The sequence below is a fragment of the Protobothrops mucrosquamatus genome, unplaced genomic scaffold (assembly GCF_001527695.2).
Source record: "Protobothrops mucrosquamatus isolate PMUCROS unplaced genomic scaffold, P.Mucros_1.0 scaffold_212, whole genome shotgun sequence".
Classification (NCBI taxonomy): Eukaryota; Metazoa; Chordata; class Lepidosauria; order Squamata; family Viperidae; genus Protobothrops; species Protobothrops mucrosquamatus.
Window position 1 is genome coordinate 141395 of NW_015386288.1, and position 16638 is coordinate 158032.

Sequence of the window (16638 nt, forward strand, 5' to 3'; positions counted from 1 at the left end):
ATTTGGATCCTAAATTTATCGAGACACTGAATTTCCTAATAAGAAAACTGAGAAATTTGCAAGATTGAAAAATGTTTGTAGGCTCTAAATTGAGACCTCTCTTCTCTAATACAGAATACAGAATAACAGAGTTGGAAGGGACCATAGAGGTCTTCTAGTCCAACCCTCTGCTCAGGCAGGAAGCCCTGTATCCATTTACTTGCTGAATCTTTTTGCTTAGCCTCCTTTGGAAAGATCTTAAAAATAGACAAAATCACTGGTTATTATTTTTTTAAAAAGCCACATGTAACTTCTCCTCCTTTAATTGCAACTTATCTTTCAACTTTAATCATCTTTAGGTGTAGCAGTCTATTGACACATCCTTGCATATTTTGCTATTGTTGTTTGAACAAATATTTGCAACAAAATATTTGAAGGTGATCTTGTCTTTAAAGATACCATATTTTAATTATTGGGGCTTTATCAATTAAAAACTGTCTTGAGTTGGTGTCATTTTTTATGTGTCCATTCAAAAGCCCATTTCATCCACTTTATGAATCCCTGTAGATCCTCTAAAAGAAAAAGATTAAACTGATGAATTTAATTTTAGGAGGGTTGTTGTTGTTGTTTTATTGAGCTGGGAGCTGTGCTAGAGCACCAAGACTGCTAAAGTACCAAGGCTTGGATGATACATCAGTTGTTATCTGCATGCTAATTTGTGAGGGAAAGGTAACTCATACCAGAATTTTTGAAATATCAATTTTTTCAACCATCCTTAATTGTTTGTTCCTGGAGTATCATTGTTGTATATCCTAAGAGTTGGAATGCCAGAGTTATAAAAGTGACACATAATGAATCTTGTCAATGTGATCAAAGGGTGTCCATTTTCGTGATGTTTACATTGTTTTGGATTAAGTGAAATGTTGCTGGTTCCCTCTTAGTTTTAGTTTTTGATGCATTCTGGAGTCAACTAGTTGACCAGCAATCCTGCCCTAATGAGATAGAGCAGCATCAAAGCCATGTCTGGTGTGCCTTGCTTGATAACACTTTTTTTTTCTAACGCTACTAATACAGTCTGCTAATTTAAGTCTTAATTCTGCTACACGCAGTGCTTTTTTTGTAAGAAAAAAAGTGCCGGAACTCACATCTTGTTAATTTTTATTTTAAAAATTATATATTCAGTTCTTAGCAGGACTGGTGGTTGAGAAGTAATTAGTAATTTTTTTTTCATTTTTAAATTTGGGGTCACACTTTTGCATTAAAAATTTAGAAAAGATTTTCAATTCACCAACGATTTTTTAAAATAAATAAATTATTTACCTTTCACACATAGTCAATCATTGTACACACACCCACACATGTCAGTTGTGTAATGAAACATAATGGTTGCCGCCTGAAGTAAGCACTCAGCATGTGACCACACAACCAATCACAAGCCGAGCAGTGCCATCACAACCAGCGTGGATGAAGTACGCATGCATCGGACTCGACACACAAGCAGCCCGCATGCACCATTTAATGATTTTTGCCACTGACCTGCTACTCTCGACAGGGCGATTCAAGTCCACGTGGACCAAACATCAACATTTCAAAAGTTACTTTTAAAACTTGGAAAACCCATCGAAAAAGATGCCGTAACTCCATTCCAGTGCATTCTATGACAAAAAAAGCATTGGCTACATGTAACCGTGTCACGTCTGTTCTAATTTTTGTAAGTACATGGTTTCTTGAACCATATAAATTGTTAGAAAGCTCTTGCTGGTTTTAAAGTAAAATAAAGCATATTTTTAACCATTTAACAAGTCTCCGATCTGTGCTCAAAAATCAAGGAGCTAACCATTTTGTTGGACATCCTCTTTATTAAGAATGTGCTATGTGAAAAACATTCTATTTAAAAATTGAGAGGCTTCTCTTGTTCTTTTGAGTACTCAGTACTATATGATGATGTATGGTGTCTGAAATATGAAACCCCTGCCTTTTAGTGCAGGTTAAAACAGAACTGTCATACCTGAGAATTCTTCTCGATCAGGGGTCTCAAACTCGCAATGTCACGTGACGTGTTGCGACATATTGCTCTGCAGGTTCTGAGGTTTTGCTTGATAAAAAATACAGGAAACCAGAAGTTGCCTTCACGCTTTACGTTTTTATTCAGCTGAACAAAAACGGGCTTTTCTAAAAGAGAGAAAAAGCCCCAAATATCAGAAAAGCCTTATTTTTATACCTTCTTTGATTACATAAGCAATTCACCCAACAAAGCTGACACACATAAGATAAAGACTTTGCCCTTTAAGGCTGGCGCACTGTAGATAAGAAGGAAGAAAGCAGAAATAGCTAAAAATGTTCCCTTTTGGGTGTTCCCCCAACACAGCATATGTTACCTTTTGGGTGGTTTAGGTATTCCCGGGTGGGTTAGGATATTGGGTGTTTCCTTTGCTGTCCTTTTATGACCTTGCATTCATAGTTCTGCAAGTGGCCACAGATAGCTGTGCCATCTGCCCGTATTCACAATTGATACTGTCCCCTAAGTCCGGGTCAACAGTATCGTGACTTTTTTTCCATTGCCGGCAATGGGGTGGGCGCGGTTTCGGCATGACGCATCCGGCCCGTGGGCTGACAGTTTGACACTCCTATTCTAGATCATGATAACTGTTATTTTAGGGAACTGGTGAAAGTCCTAGAAGACAAAATTGATCCCTGAACCTGATGCCCTCTGAAAGCAAGTTCTCATCGGTTCCAGTGGATTTGGTGGAAGGGGTTTGATTGGAAGGCATGAGGTTGCAGGAACAATCTTGTTATTAACTTAAAAACTGCAGTGATTCACTTAACAATTGCGGCAAGAAAGGTAATAAAATGGGGCACTTGACAGCTGTTTTATTTGGCAACAGAAATTTGGGGCTCAGTTGTGTTTGTAAGTCTACACCAGGGGTGGGCGACTAGGGCAACTTTACAACCTGTGGAGTTCAACTCCCAGAATTCCTGAGCTTTGCCCTAGTTGCCACCCCTGGTCTACATAGTTGTATCGATACCTGGATTTTTGTTGGGGGGGGAGCTTTGTTTCTGAATGATCATATTCCTGTTTCTCCCTCTGGGAATTTTGAATTCATTTTACTGTTTAAACCATAGCAAGAAGTTGGAGAAGACTTAATTTCACTGAACTTTGGTAGAAGCAAGCATTGCTTGGTAATACCTAGAGGGGCAACTTCTTTTATTGCGGCTTCTTTCAGATCTCAGATCTTTTCAGAACTCAGCAGACTGGAGAAGGTCTTTTATTATTTCACCCTTTAAAAAATGGCAGAGGAGAAGGATCCATTGTGTCACAGCAGGGTAATCCCACTGAGCGCCATCAGTTGTCCATCAGGCATTTCCATGGAAAATTAGTTGAGTGGGGTTGTGCAAAGTATTCTTTTGATGGAGGAGTAAGCCAGATTTAGAGAAGGGTGATCAGCACTCAATCAATGATTATCTTCTAGAGAAATGCATCTTTTCAGGGTAAAATTTATGTTGCTTTTATTTTATTTTTTTTATTATACAATTTATTGATTTCAAAAGATAAGATATAGTACAAAATACAAATAAAAAGACATGAACAAAGAATAACAACTACAAAGAAGTCAGGAAAAAAATTAACAACGTTGGGTAAAAAAGAAAAAAGTATATAGAACAGATATACAATCAACACTGAATATAGCTAGTCCTTGACTTACAACAGTTCATTTAGTGACCGTTCAAAGTCACAACGGCACTGAAAAAAGTGATTTATGACCAATGTCTATGGAGATTCTCAGTCATCCTGGTCATAAGTCATCCCAAAGGTGCTTTTTCAGGAGGGTATTTTACATCCATAAATGGCTTCCAATCTCTTACAAACTTGTCAAATTTATGTTGCTTCTATTGATAAAAGACAGGTTGTGGCTTGAACCACAGAAACAAGCTCTAGGTGTAAAATTGACTGCCTCCTCCATTAACCAGTCTCATCTTCCGATATTCTTTAATTTGTTCTTTTACTACATAAAAATGATTGAGTGTGAATCTGCTGGAACCCATCAGGACATTTCTGTCTTCTTCAATGCCTTTCCAAAAAATGGAATAAAACAAAGTTGCATGTTGATGCCAATCCCTTTTTTAGTCCCATATTAATGCCTTGTTGCGCACACTGTCGAAATCTGATTTTCACCCCGTCCCTATGCTGCCCAATAGACCTGTCTCATTCTATTGTATGTGGATAATGCAGCTATCCTCTCTAAGCCCAAGTGGGCTTTCCTGTAAAGAGTAAAGTCTAGTCATCAATCACAACAGAACAAAAGTAGCTGTATTTTCAAAAAAAGACCTGCTGATTGCATCGTGCTTGGCAAATTCAGCCCCAGGTGTTAAAATATCTGAGTGTCTCTTTTCAAACCTCAGCTATGTGGAACAAACAATTAAGGGCTGCTTCCATATGGGCCCATTAGTCTCATGAATGCCGTTCTGTGCCAGGCAAACTGTATAATGCAGTGGGTTAAAGACTTATACAGCCCAGATAACGAATTCCTTGGCTTATGTTACACAGACCTGTAATTATAACTTGGGATTTTAAAGAGCTGTTTAGTCTAAATGTTTAAGAGTTTTGCTGCAAGTTCCCCGCTGCATTTGCAGTTCTTTGTTGAGGCTGGAATCTGACTTAATTTCTCTTAGAGGCTCACATGTAAGCTTTGTTCATTAAGATCTTGTCTTAATCCTCTTTGAAAGTTCCTCTGGCCTCCTTTCCCCCTCACTTTCAAGACAATTTCTTCTAATTATGGATATCAGGGTACATTTGGATCTAGGAACATTGACAACATTCTGCAGAAAGATATAAGCTCTGTTTAGGTCAGGCTTGTTTGAAATATCTGTTTCCACAAGCAAATTATTTTGCTAATACTTTATGGGCAAGGTCATAGGAGAGCCTTTATTCTTGCAAGATCTGATGTTGTGCTATTATCACTGCTGGAAAAGAGATTCAACAGCACACCAGTGCAAGAATACTTTTGCCTCTTGACAATGGGGAAGTTGATCAGTCTCTTGTGTGTTGTTTCACAGTTCTTCCTATGCAATTTGTCAAGAAAGCTTAAGGAAGCTTAAAGAAAAGCTTAAAGAAGAGAAGCTACTCTTTTTTTCTTAATGGGCAGGCCATTTCCAGAACAATAGCAAAATCTGGATCAATTTCTATTGCTACAAGTATATTTTATATTGCTTAGTATATCTTGTGTGCAGAAGCCATGTTGATGACTATATCGTGGTCATTATCAGTAAGTAATGATAATAAAATAAATAGTATTTCACCACTGCTTCACCTTATCTTTATGTTGATCAGGGAGCCTGGAACAACTGTATAACTGGGTTATGCAGTTTGGGTTAACTTGGTTCAAAATGTCCATTTTCCCCTCACTTATTAAATATTGAAATGTGAATGAAACAGGGAAGGTTATTGAGCAGGTGGCTGGGCTGCAGTTGCAAAGAACTTGGAAGAAGTGGATTATCTAGACCTGTTTCAGTCAGGTTTCAGTATAGAGAGAGCCATGATTATTGCTGGTGATCTGTGGCAATTGCAAGATGGAGGTGATGCATCCATCCTTGTACTTGTTGATCTCTTAGCAGCTTTGGATACTACTGACTACATCCGGGGTCTTCAAACTTGGCCCTTTTATGACTTGTGGACTTCAACTCCCAGAATTCCTTAGCCAGCATGCCTGACTGAGGAATTCTGGGAGTTGAAATCCACAAGTCATAAAAGGACCAAGGTTGAAGACCCCTAGACTACACTATCATTGTGGATCAGTGCTAAGGATCACGAATGTGGGGGGAGGGCACAGTGTTACGGTAGTTATCTTCTTTAAGGCCAGTTCTAATGGAATTTGGTGAAGGAGAGTGGTCACTCTGTAAGCCTTTCCTTGTGGGATACATCTGGGCTTGATGTTCTTTCCCCTCTTGTTCAACATCTATACAAAAGATATTAAGATCGTCTGCCAGTTGGAGAGCTGGTATCATCAGTAGAGGAGGAGACATAAATTTAGGAGATAGCTTTCAGAAGGAAGAACATAGGGGAAAATTGAAATCTCTCCTTGCCATGAATGCTGGTTGGGACTTCCACATGCTTGCTTGGGAATAAAGTTCTTAGAGACAGAGTATTCTGTAGTGAGTTTCCCATCCACACTAGGGGAAAGTCTGGAAAAAGATGCCATGTTCCTTCAAAAAAGATGCCATGTACCCTCTCTCATGTTCCTTGAGAGAGGACAGTTTCTTTTCCACCACTGGCTCTGCTTTGTTCTGAAGAACACATAAGTCCACTGGCTCTGCCAGGTATTCAGGCAACCCGACTTACCTTTTGATGGGAAGGTGTTGCAGAAAGAAGTTCCTAGCAAGAAATATGGACCTTCCAAATGTAAGGTCCATATGGATACAGCTCTAGCATATCTGAACATGCTGTAGGAATTACTGTCCACATTCAGCCGGAGAGATATCTCCTTTATGTCTAGTTTTCTCAAGTGTCTCTTCTTCATGCCACTGTCTTTTTGCTCAGAAATGAAAATCCTGCTTGGCTTTTGCCAGAAAGAATTTTCAGCTCCTGGGTGGAGAGGCGGTTTAGTAAGGAATGGAGCAAGGGGTGCTTTTGCGGATTGGGGGAGGCCCTGGGAGGCTGCCAGTGAGTGCCTTTCAGCTCAGGGGCTGAAAGTCCTGCCTGGATTTCGGCAGGAAAGATTTTCAGCTTTGAGTGAAGCCTCCCAGTGTCCCCCCCCCTCTCCAAGGCACCCCAATGCTCCTTACCTGGGACTCCACCCACCTAATGACCCACGAAATCGCTTAATGCTTAATGACTAAAACTGGGAGGGGTTGAAATGTAGTCGTAGCAGTCACGTGGGTGTCTTTGCTCTGGTTCCTATTGCGTTCAGGACTATCTGTATTTGATTAAAACCAGTCTTGATTCAGTTAATGTTTGTGCATTGCATTAACTTTTATAGTGAATTTATTTTTGTATAAGCTGCATGACTCTCTTTATTATTGCTTGCAGTCAAGTAGTATAGAAATAGACAAGGATTCCTTTTGGGCTAGGATGGGTTGGTGATTTCTTATGCTTCTAACTGCAAAATCAACCAGACAGTGACAAATGCTCAGGAGATTCCTATGAGGACAGCCCATTGTTTGGGAAGTAAGTATATATGAATCTACTTTCTTAGTCACCATTTGTAGCACTGTTAACCTAAATTACTTTCATCTTACTTTTGTCTTTCCTCTTCTTTCTCTCTTTAGCTTTGTAGTTGTAGCTGAGTTGTTTGCACTAGGTAAGCAGGTCAAAGTAGATTACTGTACTTCATTGTTTAAAAATTGCCCTAATAAGCAGATTAAGTTCCTGTAATGAAGGATTGTCCTGGCTGGTGTCTTAGTGTTGTCTGTGTGATAGGCAAACATTAGAACCTTCTAAATCTACTTAGCATTTGAGTGATAGGAAAGTTCAAATCAACAGAGAATATAGTTCAGGAAGTAGAGACAAACACCAGCTATGAGATATTCTGTTTGGCACTACAATGAGTAGAGATATATCATTGCTGCTCACTAGCCTCTAATTATGGAGAAAAGGATGGAAATAACCTTTTTTTTCATAGAATAAACAGCGGGGAGCAGTTAAATCAAAAGTATTTGGCCTAAGTCTAAGAATGGTTAACTTATAATTCACAAAGTATTTTGGCATGTAGGGTCTGTGGATATGTTTCAAGTTGAATATATGCTTTCTACAAAGTCTTTTAATTTATAGATGCTTAAGAGTTGTTTTTCTCCCACATATTTGAGACTTGCATTATCTTTTAATTGTTACACTCACTGTTCATTACATGTCTTAGCTTACAAGCTTTGGACTTCACAGAATTTTTTTTTTATTGCTTTCCGGTCTGAGAAATACTCAAAGAAAGCTTGCAAACAATTAAACTTCCATGTTTTGTATGATTGCAGTTTAAAGTAGTAATAAAACTTATATTCACTCTTTGTGATTTTTTTTTTAGGGTACTTAGGTATACTTAATCTCTGATCGCAAATAGGCCTGCTCTGTTTCTGTTATTTTTACGTTATGTTTTGGTTTTGTTTATGCAGATCATTCATGTGTTGATATATAGAATTATGGTTCATATAGTAATATACTATACCAGTTACTTTTTCATTAGTAATTCTGTTTGAATTTTAAGTATTTTCCTCTTTATTTAAGAAATAGCTTATTCCCAGTGTGTAAGATTGCAATATGCCCAGCACATTCCTGTTTTTGCTATTGTGTCAGTCAGTGTCAGTCTCTCTCTCTCTCTCTCTCTCTCTGTGTGTGTGTGTGAGAGAGAGAGAGAGAGAGAGTGGGAGAGAGAGAGAGAGAGGAGAATGTATTTCTGTGGATGGATGATCTTATTGGACAGAACATACTTCTTTAGTAGTAAGTACTTATTATTTTCTTATCTCTAGGGTTGGTTCATCCTTATCCTATATTCTTCTAGAGCATTCAGTATATTTCATGTAACCATTCTGTTGATGTTGAGTCTAAAGTACCACTTAACAAGTGAAATCACTTATGTACATCTCCAGTTTAGCCTCAAAGCTTGTATAGTAACTTGCTTTCTCATACTTGCTACCTTTTAACATCCCTAAACAAACTCAAGAGTGCTGTAAGTTGAGGATCCTTATTGGCTTCTATTAACTCTTTCAAGTATTATGATCAAAGCAAAGACTATAGTAACTTTCTCGTGTCCTTAAGTTACTCTGATCTTTAAAGCTAGAACGAGCTTTTTCTTAACCATACAGTCATTCTTTTTTCATATTTTTCTTAATTAATTTTCACTAATATCCTCCATTAAGAGCCTGTAACACTAGTTGAGGAAACCTATATTCAGTGGGAATGTTGTAAACGTTGCCCATGCATTGTAGTAGAAAAGTAGTGCGTGTTTTGTTATTAGATTGATTCTCTTTAAGGCAAACTAAGAAATAACCTCATCTTTGGGCAGAAGCATCTGGGGATAATAAAAGGTGATTAATGATACTGGCATTTATAGCATAGGACTGTGCATGCTTTGAAACGATATGGAACAAAAGCTTTGAATCTGAGTAAACACAGCATTTCTCTGCCTACTCATGAAAGCACCGTCTTTTTGCAGGTCTCCGCGTGAACATGAAAATAGGATGTGATTGCTTTAGTAAAATGAGTCACTAAAGTTGAGCTTTTTACAATTTGGGGAGAGATGGCAATGAAATGGAATTTATAAAATCAAACCAGGCTGGCATTGCAAGAACAGATTGTTGACATAGGAAGCAGAATACCTGGAAAAGTATTGCAACAGGAGAAAGAAAGTGTATTGGATATGTTCACCTGTCTTATTATTTCAAAAAATAACAAAGATGGCATACAAAGAAATGCTTTATAAAAGACATAAAATCATTCCAACAACATTCATCCTGCTTTTGGGGTTAGAGGGGTAAACTCAGAAAATTTTAAAAAAGATTAAAAAAGAGAAACTTTTAGGTCAGCGGCCTCTAACCTTTTGGACATCAGGGACTAGTTACACAGGGGAAGGTTTTTCCGTGGACTGGAGGGGGCATGGTTTTGTGTGCTGCCTGCATCCCGCAAATGGAGCTTCGCTTGTTTGTGTGGCCCGGTTGCTGGCATGCGGCAGCCCGGTGCTGGTCCAGGGACCGGGGGTTGGGGACCCTTGTTCTAAATTATAGTTCATTGTTGGATCTTTGAGTATTCAATTACAATTGCGCAAAACAGTTTAACACTGAATTAATTTTCACATGTTTAGCTGTTCTTTTAAAATCATAAATGTTAATGTAGATTGTTGTTGTTAGTTGCGAAGTCGTGTCCGGCCCATCACGACCCCATGGACAACATTCCTCCAGGCCTTCCTGTCCTCTACCATCTTTTGGACTCCATTTAAGCTCACGCCTACTGCTTCAGTGACTCCATCCAGCCACCTCATTCTCTGTCGTCCCCTTCTTAATATAGGTAGTCCTCAGTTAACAACTGTCTTGTTTAGCAACCATTCAAATTACAGTGGTACTGAAAAAGTAACTTTATGACCACTGCTAAAACTTATGATCATCACAGTGTCATATGTCATATGATTGCTATTGCAGCTGTCCCACATTTACAAATTTACAGCATTCCCGTTGTCATGTAATTGCTATAGGCGAGCTTCACAGCTGGCTTCCAGTAATCAACATGAATAGAGAAACTGGCAATAAAGTCAGGTTATGTTCACAAATCTCACTTAATGACCATGGGCAACTTGCTTAATGACACTGTAAGTCTGGTATGGTCATGTGATGCTTTACCTAACTGCATCGTTTAACAACTTCATTTGTGGTCATTGGGGACTTCTTCTAATTCAAAAATCTGCAAAAATGTGTATCCTACTTAAAGATAAAAAGGGTAAACTGAGAGCTAAATTTGCAGTCCTAAAAATCCTGATATATGGCCATTTATCCTTTTTTCCCTTGATCGTAGTTTGGAGCAGAATTTCGAAGATTTTCTCTGGATCGTTACAAGCCAGGAAAATTCGAAGATTTCTACAAACTTCTCCTTCACATCCACCATATTTCCAACATGGCGGTAATGATAGGCTACGCTGACATCCATGGGGATCTTCTTCCCATTAATAATGATGACAATTTCTACAAAGCAGTTTCAAGTGCAAACCCATTGCTTAGGATTTTTATCCAAAAACAAGGTGAGTTAAAATGTTGAAAACTTAAATGACTTGATTTTTTTTCTTCAGCTGAAAATAGAATCAAAGGCAGCTCCTGGGTGTGTGTGTGTGTGGGGGGGGGAAGACGTCAAGATGGTAGCTGTAACCATGATCATCATCTATACATTTTTACCCTCTCTGCCACCCTCAGGGTGGTACCCCTGAATAGAGTGCCGTGTTTGATGACTTCCCAGCTAAGAAGCTTTAAATAGGGCAAATAAACTGTAGTTAGGCAAGTGTCAAAAATACATCCAACAAAAGACAGTAGCACATTAACATTTGTTCATAGCATGCCCTTGGAATAATTAGCATATTTTCCTCATTAATATGGCAAGTGCCATCCTCTTGCTGGTAACTGGCAAGAACTGAGTATCCTTCAGAAATTGTTCTTTTATATATTTAGAAAGGTGCTTAACACTGAAACAGCCACTAAAGTTTGCAGACTGCTTCTTGCATAAATAAATAACACTGGAAATTACAGAGCTTCACATCTTATGAAAAACAGGGATAAATTTCCCTAACATTGTATAATAATCTGAAAGAATTTTTATTAAATGATATACCTCTGTTATATGACAGCAGAAAATTATCTAGAATTGTGTAAAGGTACTTCATGTTAATGTTGGAAATGTGAAGGGTCATTTTATTATGTTTGGTGGACATGTAAAAAAACTAAAAATTGTTGGGTTCAAATGTGATTCAGAGAACTTTAAACATTGGCATTCAGTTGAAACCAGAATCTTTGGTCCTGGGATTGAACCATGAAACACTGTTTTTATGTATAAAAACTGCAGTGAGATTACTGTACGCGGAAAGATAGAAAGATTTGGCAATCAAACAATGGAGGAATGGTTAGTGAAGATGACAGAACTTGCCAAAATTGCTAAAGTGACTTGTTTGATTAGAGAAAAGACAAAATCCACATTTATGGATGGCTGGAAACCCCTTATGGACATTTTGCATAAAAAAATGAACTTATGATTTATGGTTTTGATTATTAGACAAACTAGATCACAGGTGTCAAACTTGCGATGTGTCGCGACGTATCACGACTTTTTCCCCATTGCCAGCAATGGGGTGGGCATGGTTTTGGCGTGACGCATCCGGCCCACGGGCCGGCAGTTTGACACCCCTGGACTAGATCAGAAGTAGGCAACCTTGGCTCTTTTATGACTCGTGGACTTCAACTCCCAGAATTCCTGAGCCAGCATGCCTACCAAGGTTGCCTACCCCTGGACTAGATTACAGAAAGGAGAGAAACATTAGATAATTTTAGAGAGTGGTTAAATTATAATTTTAATTATAACTGCTGTGAACAAAATCAGAAGCAACTTTTTTACACAGGTAGTCCTCGACTTACAACAGTTCATTTAGTGACCATTCAAAGTTATAACAGCACTTAAAAAATGACTTATGACCATTTTTCACACTTAAGACTGTTGCAGCAACCCCAGGGTCACGTGATCAAAATTCAGAGGCTTGGCACCTGACTCATATATATGACCATTGCAGTGTCCCGGGGCCATGGGATCCCCTATTGCGAACATCTGACAAGCAAAGTCAATGGGGAAGCCAGATTCACTTAACAACCGGGTTGCTAACTTATCAAACTATGGCAAGAAAGGTCGTAAAATGGGAGAAAACTCACTTAACAAATGTCTCACTTAGCAACAGAAATTTTGGGCTCAATTGTGGTCGTAAGTCGAGGGGCTACCTGTATCTTTTTCTTCCTTTCCTTCTATTTTTCTCTTCTTTTTTTTGCATTTTTTAGCTTTTTCTTTTCTCACTTTCTCTTTTTTCTTCTATTTTAGCTTGTAGTAGTTCTTATTGTTGTTGTTAAAACTTTCATATATATAAAAAAGAAATAGGGATAGGATTCCGTCTGCTGGGATTGCTTTGTCTCTCTATGGTAATGAAATAAGAGATTTTATTGTTTTGTTTTGTTTTTATAATACATGCTACCATTCTGAGAAATTTTGTTTCACATATTCTTTACATTAGGGATCCGTGGCATTCCTGATTTGCTTGTCTAATAATAGATTTGTTTTTATATTCCTGGGTTAATGTTAAACATATCAATAACACAAAACCGAATTGTGCACCCATTCTCAAGCTGCCATATTCCACAGACATTCACGGAACACTGATTTTCTTCCCCTTTGTCTCTGTTTGGTTCCACCTTCAAGGTCACAAATTTACCATGACACAAAGCAGATATTTGTGGTGGGAGGGGAAGGCTTTACAAAAAAAGGGGGGGACACCAGATATTGTGGTGATGCCACTGGAAAGGGAGAGGCAGAATTTTGAGACATGTTGCATTTGTAGGGAACAAATCAATGGAGACAGGGAGTCTCTAAACCAGACAACTTTAAGACTTGTGTAATTCCCAGAATTCTCTAGCCCAGTGGTTCTCAACCTTTTTAATGCAGCGACCCCCAACTGGTCGTAAGACGAGGACTAAACCGGTCGTAAGTTGAGGACTAAACCGGTCGTAAGTCAAGGACTACCCAACCGGTCGTAAGTCGAGGACTTTCCCTGCCCGGGAGCGCCGCACATGCGTGGTTCCGCCCCCTGCGCCGGCCGAGGCGTAGCTGGCAAGCGGCAGAGACGGAGCAGGCCAACCACCAGCTGGCCCAGCTCAAGGGAGGTAAGGCACCCGCCAGAAAAGGGGAAAAAAATGGCAGACAGCCTTGCTTGGCGACCCCCATGAAATGGTCGATCGACCCCAAATGGGGTCGCGACCCATAGGTTGAGAACCGCTGCTCTAGCCAGACATAGCTGCCTGAGGAATTCTCAGAGTTGAGGTCAACAAGTCTTAAAGTTGCCAAGTTGGAAGACCTTTGGACTGGGAGATCCAGGTTCTAATCCTTCCATAGAAAAAGAAGCTGGCTGGCTGACTCAAGGTTAGTTACTCTCGGCTCCAAAAGAGCATCAAACTTCGCAACAAGCCAGCGGAAGTGCAAGTCCTCCATGGCATCATGCGCTAATCAATGGTTTTGCCCTGTGTCCCAAGTGAACATAGTGCAGACAATCGCACTCTGCAACCAAATGGCACAAAACACTACAGTTTAAAAAAAAAAAAATCTTACCTTCCCAAATTAATCTAAAAATGTATTTTACTAGAGATCTATTTTAGGGCTCCCCCCCAAATTAATTTATTTTGATTCATAGAGATAAAACCTTCATTTTATTTTATTTTTTTTGCTAAACCACTATGTTGTTTATTTCAGCTTGCCTACGATGCCGGAAACTGTAGGGCCTGATAGTTTTGTGTGAAGTTGTTAAAATATTTTTTTATAATGTGGCAAGAATAAGGAGGCTTGGGTAGGTGATAGGTTGACTAGCCAATGTGAACACACTCACCTTTGATCATCATAGTTTGAAGGAAGTAGAATATATACAGGTAGTCCTCAACTTACAGTTCATTTAGTGACCGTTCGAAGTTACGGCACTGAAAAAAAAAGTGATTTACAACCATTTTTCACACTTATGACCATTGCAGCATCTCCATGGTCACGTGATTTATATTCAGATGCTTGATAAATGGTTCATATTTATGACGGCTGCAGTGTCCCGGGGTCACGTGATCATGTTTTGTGACGTTCTGACAAGCAAAGACAACGGGGAAGCCAGAGTCACTTGACAACCGGGTTACTGATTTAACATCTGCAATGATTCACTTGATAAGCCGCCTGGGAAAGCCAAGGGAAATCATCCAAACAATTAAAAAACAAAAGTTAGAATTTTTCGAACATGTGATGCAACACCCAGAAAAATACGGCATACTCCATTTAATCCTCCAGGGAAACAGGGGTAGGCAACCTTGGCTGTTTTATAACTCGTGGACTTCAACTCCCAGAATTCCTGAGCCCTCAGGAATTCTGGGAGTTGAAGTCCACGAGTCATAAAAGAGCCAAGGTTGTCTACCCCTGTTCCAGGGTAAGATTGAGGGCAAACGAGGTCCAGGTAGAAGAAGAACATCATGGCTTCAAAATGTAAGGGACTGGTTTGGACAAAACTCAGCAGCACTTTTTCGTGCAGCTGCTGATAAAAACGGGATCACCAACATGATCGCCAACGGATATGGCACAAGAAGGAGAAGAATAATTATTCACTTAACGAATGTGGCAAGAAAAGTTGTAAAATGGGACCAAAAAACCCATTTAACAAATGTCTCCCGTAGCAACGTAAATTCTGGGCTCAGTTGTGGTCTTTAGTCAAGGCCTACCTGGATAAAGCTATAAGGCCTGTATAAAATTTGAAGATCTGGAAAATGTAATTGTTTCTCTTTCACATTCCCTTACCAGCCATTCTAATAGTACAGCTGACATCTTCAGCTTTACTCACTTCCAGTGTAAAACCGGTGGTGTATGTTAGAGTAGTAGTTATTTGCAAAAGGCTTGCCAAGGCTTAACTTTGGACTCAAATGCGTTCCCAAGAAAATAAAAAGGCTTTGCTTTCCTCTTGATACCAAATCAAAACATCCCTCTTTCCTCCAAGAATCTGAACATTTATTTTTCTTTTAAGTGATTTGTTGGCTTGAATTTTTTTATTATTATCTTGGTATTGTACTGTAAGATAAATAACACAAGAAGCAAATGCCCTATCCTGCGATCTTTGGTGGAGAAATAGTTGTTATTACACTTAAAGCTGGCTGCACTTAAGTGATTAGTTACTTTTTTTGTGAATTTTAAGATCAAAGGCTTTAAAGAACTCCAAAGCTCTCAATGGGTGTTTCTTTGCCAATACACTTATTCTGTCTGTTGTTGCTTGATACACCAGCAAAGCAGATTGTGGGCGGATTACTATATTGGACCAATATTCTTCTCTTATTTCAGAGTCTAGGGAATACACAGATGTCCTGCTTTAGGGGCTCTCTTTCCTTCCCCCCCGCCCCCACCTGCTGTGCAAGCTGAGGCCACTGATGCTCTTAATTGCAATTGAAATAGATACCTTTCCGCAGGTGGAGAAGTTGATAGATGTAACATGCAACATGAGTTTAGATCCTGGCAACATGCAACATGAGTTTAGATCCTGGCTGAGTTTCATTGGACAACCTTGGGGCCCGTTCTTTACATTTAGCCTTTGTCCTCTGTCTGCATAAAAGGGACAATGTCTTGTTTTATTATGACGATAAGGAAGGAAAATGCTATCTTGCATGAGCCTTAAAGATTGGAGGAGGAGGAGGAGGAGGAGGAGGAGGAGGAGGAGGAGATGTATCTAAATACCACTTCCTTACCGGTAGTAAGTGAAGTAACACTGGCTGGGTCTTTAAAGAAAGAATTGATTGTTTTTCACAGGCCTTTCCCCCCCAGGAACAATTCAGCAAAATGGGATGCAGTGTCTTCCTCTCTAATTAAATTAGTAGGTAGATTGTTCTTCTTATTGTCCATAGTGCGAAAGACCCAGATAGCCTAAATTCTGATCTAGATGTCCATTCAATTGATTTTTTTGAAGTCATGTGTTTTGCAGATGAGGAAATGATCATGTACCATAAGAAGCAGGTGCTTAAAACACTCAAAGCAACCCTTCACGTTCAAAATTGTTTGAAGCATTTTGCGTATATCTACCACTTAGGAATACAAGTTGTACTTAGTGTCATTTAAATGGCGGCTGACACATCACTTGAGGCATTGAGTTTAGAGTATCTGTTAAATCTTTCAATGGCATCCTTGCTTTAATGTGCCAATGTTCACTGGAGATCTATGAAATGAAGGCTATTTGGCAGACTTTTTATTATTATTATTATTATTATTATTATTATTATTATTATTATTATTATTATTATTTCAATTTATATCCCGCCCTTCTCCCGAAGGACTCAGGGCGGCTCACAACATTATTTAAAAGACAAAGAAAGACTCACACACCCCACCGAATAAAACCAAATTAAAACCAATATTTTAGTGTTGTGGTGATTAAAATTTCTAAA

General features: G+C 39.0%; 1 protein-coding gene across 1 annotated transcript in view; it reads left to right on the forward strand.

The window, feature by feature from the left end:
* Positions 1-16638, forward strand: part of LOC107297431 (partitioning defective 6 homolog gamma-like) — a 30768-nt gene that overhangs the window by 11395 nt on the left and 2735 nt on the right. The window contains exon 2 of the mRNA XM_015826798.1: positions 10466-10688. Within this exon, the coding sequence (XP_015682284.1) occupies positions 10466-10688 (223 nt within the window). The remainder of the gene's footprint in view (positions 1-10465; positions 10689-16638) is intronic.